General features: G+C 42.7%; 1 protein-coding gene across 1 annotated transcript; it reads left to right on the plus strand.

The window, feature by feature from the left end:
• Nucleotides 1–255: 255 nt before the first annotated feature.
• On the plus strand, nt 256–4,202 carry LOC123129339 (uncharacterized). The gene is made up of 2 exons (XM_044549544.1): nt 256–1,396; nt 3,900–4,202. Exons 1-2 carry the CDS (start codon nt 256–258, stop codon nt 3,980–3,982), a joined length of 1,224 nt encoding a protein of 407 aa, XP_044405479.1. The 3' UTR covers nt 3,983–4,202.
• The last annotated feature ends 491 nt before the right edge of the window (nt 4,203–4,693 follow it).

Here is a 4,693-nt window from a genome sequence, read left to right on the forward strand (position 1 = left end):
ATAAAAAATCATTTACCCTAAAAAAATGTACATAATATTTCTCCTCCCAAAAATAAGGCAAAGAATGAAAAAAAAAACCGCCCAAATGTTTTATTTTTCTTATAATGGGCCAACCGTGTATGAGCAGGCCCGTTCGTAGCGATGGCCCTTCTAGGCATTGGTACACACTACACTGCAGCGTCTGTGCCCCTCACGTCGCCGCCGCCAACAACAACAAGAGCAACCAGCCGGAGAGGTTAGTAGTACGGCCACGAGATGGACTCGCCGCCGATCCCAGGCGAGCTGCTGGCGGACATATTCCTCCGCCTCCCCGACCCTGCCGATCTCGTGCGCGTCTCCGCCGGCTGCACCTCCTTTCGCCACCTGATCGCCGACCGCTCCTTCCTCCGGCGCTACCGCAGGCTCCACGCTCCGCCCTTCCTCGGCTTCCTCGACTACAATCGAGTTTTCCACGCCGTCGTCACGCCACACCCCTCCGCGTCGGCAGCCGGCGCCGTCGCCCTGGCCGCCGACTTCTCCTTCTCCTTCCTACCCGGCCCCGCCTCCGACTGGGCGGTCCAGGACGTCCGCGACGGCCGGGTCCTCCTCGAAAGACACCCCAAGTTCGAAGTCATCTTCAGGGAGGTGATAGTGTGCGACCCCTTGCACCGACGGTACCTCCTGCTCCCCCCAATCCCTGGTGACCTAGCCGAGTCCGTGGACAGCGCACTCTGGACAAAACCGCAGACCTTCCTCGCTCCCTCTGAAGATGAAGAAGAGGCGTCATTCAGGGTGATCTCGATGGTGCAGTGCCTAACTAAGCTGTTCGCCTTTGCCTTCTTTTCCAACACCGGACAATGGCGAACCATTTCATCCCAGAGCTGGAGCAATTTGTTTGCTGGCTTGCCATCATTAGCAGGGACGACTTTCTTCTCCAGGCGCGAATACGCGTATGGGTTGTTCTATTGGGTGGCTAGTTTGAGGGAAAAGTTGCTGGTGCTTGACTCCCAGAGTATGGGGTTCTCCATTGTTGAACACCCACCTGAAGCCAGAGGTATTCCAGGTGGGGATATAGCCGTTGTGGAGGCAGGGGATGGCAGGCCTGGGATGTTTGTGCGCACAGAAGACACAAATTACCTCAACTATGCCATTAGGCGAAACGACTTTGGGAGTTCCAGCAAGTGGCAGTTGGACAAGAAAATCCCGCTGGATTCCGGGTACTTCTTCTTGGGCTCAATGGGGAGGCACTTGTTCCTATATCACTGCCGAAACCCACCGGTTGATGCCCGCTGTTTCTCGCTTGACGTCAAGACATTGAAGCTTGAGAGGGTGTTTCTTTCGAGTTTCTGCATCACCAGTGTGCATGCATATAGTAACTTCCCACCATCACTGTTGTCGACGCCGAAAGTATCAAGTGGTAAATTTTATGCTGCATCCTAGTTTTTCCCTTCCGTTCGTACTTACCACACGGCTAGTCTGATGCTTGATACTTCATTATTTTGATCTTATTCTTGCTTTACACAGTTTTGTAGTTGTTACCTTTCAGCTTAGCAACATTTTAGTGATTTATTTATTTGTATGTTCTAGTTGCCTTTTCAACTTTCATGGTAGTTAGATTAATAGAAGAAAAGATCTTACACGGTGTGAGACATGAAAAGGACTAGTTCACCGTTAGAGGCATCACGGAATAGAATTATAAAACAACTAGATTGCATCAGATATTTTGTTTTTTATGGCCAAGCTCAGGACTCAGGACATTGTTACCAGTTCATCTTTAGATTGTTTTACCTTAGAAACATTGATTCCAGTCAAGCAGCACACATCTTATCCCAATTTCTTTTAATAGATACAAGGAAGCAGGAAAAGTGTATTTGGTCATCCTCAGATCTAAAACCGTTGGTATCAAAAATGCATCTCCTGCATATAGTGCATACTGATATGAGAAAAATTAAAGTGACGAAGTTTATTAATTTTCACAAGGGATAATCCCCGCCACCCCCCCCCCCCCCACCCCTAAACCAAAAATATATATAATGTTCAATGGTCTTAAATATCAAAATAGTTTGTGCTCAACTGTTTTTGTTGAAAACAGCAACTGGAGATAAATTAGAGTCAGTGAACCCATTTATTTTTTTACTGTTTCTAGACAGTTTGAACTTTTCACTTGACTTCATCTCATATTCTCAGTCTTTCAATGAATCCTGACGTCTATTCTTTTTCACCCTGTCATGGTCCATGTGAACATGGTAACTAATGGTATTATCAGGTAATTTCTCACAAAATAGGGACCCCAAATTTACAGAGCTAAAATTCAAACTTATCCACCTCAAATAATTTTTAGTTTACACGATTATTTAATGCAACATTATACGCAAATCCACAAAAAAATCAATCTATCAAAATCACCATCTCTTTAATTATTTATAAATCAAGTTTTGAAAGTAGTATTGATGCAGTTGATCCGCCTGTTCCTTTTATGTCACCAGCACAGTCATAATTAGTTTGCTACGGTAGTTTGCTAACTCAGTATATGTATAATCACGATAATCACCCCTTCCAGGTACTTCAATATAATCAGGATAATCACCCATTCCAAGTACTTCCTCCCAGTAGCTGTTTAAAACTATACTGTACGTAAACCAAAAAAGATAAAAGTAGAAAAAGAGCAATCACATATATAGGAAATCAACTGTTCTCAGCTAGCATCGCAACGAAAATTTTGCGAGTTACTGTAGGTATACTTTTTCTTATGTACCACTGTGCTTTACTGGTAGTACTATTTACTTTCTCATTTGGATAGCGATATACTCCCTCCATCCCAAAATAAGTGTCGCAACTTTTTGTACTAAAGTTGAGACTTATTTTGGGACGGAGGGAGTAGTAATTTATGGGCCCTGAGCCCCTTACTAGTGAAAGGGCAATAGTAGATATGACATATGAGTCACTGTACCATGCAATATTAGTCGCTCATATTAACTTGGGAGCATCTTCAAATTTCTCAATTTTGTTTGTTTAAAAATAACTCTGTGTAATGAGCAATAGGAGAACATTTGTTTGTTGAGAAAAAAATATTACCCATTTCATAAAAAAAAATTAAAATATAGTACCTCCTGCTTTAACTGCTGAGTTCCATAGCCAACTTCCATTGTTGCATTTGTGTGCTGGAACTTAGCCTTGTAAACTCTTTGATATGACCGCTTACTGATCACAAGATCGCACAAAAATTGTGAAGCGCACTTGAATCTGATCATATGAGTACCTACTATACTCGGTAAAACATACAATCTTCCCACCTGCTCTGTCTAGCAGCATATTGGTGATCACCATTACTTTGGTGCTTTCTTTTCAGAAAGGCCTTGCTTTGGTTGTGCTTCTGTTCTGGCGTCCATTTTTCTTTCAAAACTTTTCACATTTCTGCTCAATCTCTCTAAGCTAAACTGTATTTCAATAATGTGCCAAATGGCAAAGTTGTTCGGTATATAAGAGCAAAGATTCAACAAGAAAAAGTTAAGACCTTGTATGAGTATGACACTACTCACCTTTTCATTAGTGTTGGGAAATGGACCCTTACTTTCTGAGGGGAGTCAACATACTTTTTTTCCCGCTCACTGTAGAAATTTGTTGTACTATACTAGGTAATCTGTCAAGTCCTGGAACATGAAGCTTTCCAGTTGTTGTACAGCTTTAAGTTCTTTTGAAGGATTCATTTCTCTATTTTTACATGCCTTGGCCTATGTGCAGTGCCCATGTGCCTGTTTTACTAGGCTGTGATATTTCGTCTCAGCTTTTCTTACATTGCTTTTCCTGTAAGCATTGGGCCGAGTGTTGCCGATGCCAAGACCTACCTTCTATTCCTCTTTATTCACAAGTTGTTGAATATCTACTATTTTTAATACACTTAATTTGGGGATATTGGACAGGTTTTGGAAACAGGGCTGAGAACGAGACACTGGAACAAAGCTTCGCTGCAAGATCAAGCGCACAGTCACCACGGTCGGAGTAATGCTGATGCGGATTCTGGAGATCAGGTGGTGTTGAGGATTAGAGATGTTGTGATGCAACTAAGATAATAAACCACTAAGTTGGCCCATGATAGCGTGCTTTTGGCTCTGCTTAGCTGTAGTATGGTCATCTAGAATCAACCTAGAATTTATCTTCTATGCATTGATCTGACAATGATTGGTGCGTTTGTTTGGTAGTCGGATTAGGCAGTGAGAGAATCAACGGCGTTTAGCTTCTTGAAAATCAGGAAGTTAACTAATAAGATTATATGTAACCAGCCAATGCGATTAGGATCATGTCATATGGTCATCTGGCATTGACATGGAGCTTATCTGGTGTGGCTTGATCTGACAATGATTGGTGGTTTTGTCAGATAAGGTAGCAAGAGCAGTACGATCATTTCAATTTTGACTGTCAGTGTGATTTTCTGATCTTGCTGTATGGAACTAGTCAGGTACAACAAAATTAAGGTGACAGATGTGGCAAGGTATGGGATCTGCTGGTACAGTATGATGTAGACTGATGTGTGGACTAATGGTTGCCGGTTCGTTGGATAATTGGGCTACTGCAGATGAAATACTGTGGTATTTATACTCTGCCACTGGCAGAGTACAGTCCAAGACCAATAAATGGAATTATTATTCTTTGATATTTAAAGCCCAATAAAACGTCAGCTGGGAGGTAATACAGTCAAGTCTAAGAGCATCGAGTG

Source organism: Triticum aestivum, chromosome 6A (genome assembly GCF_018294505.1).
Source record: "Triticum aestivum cultivar Chinese Spring chromosome 6A, IWGSC CS RefSeq v2.1, whole genome shotgun sequence".
NCBI classification, from domain to species: domain Eukaryota; kingdom Viridiplantae; phylum Streptophyta; class Magnoliopsida; order Poales; family Poaceae; genus Triticum; species Triticum aestivum.

Coding starts and splice junctions, on each gene's coding strand:
- LOC123129339 (XM_044549544.1), top strand. CDS start 256: ATGGACTCGCCGCCGATCCCAGGCGAGCTGCTGGCGGACATATTCCTC. Junction 1,397..3,899: donor GACGCCGAAAGTATCAAGTG/GTAAATTTTATG, acceptor GATATTGGACAG/GTTTTGGAAACAGGGCTGAG.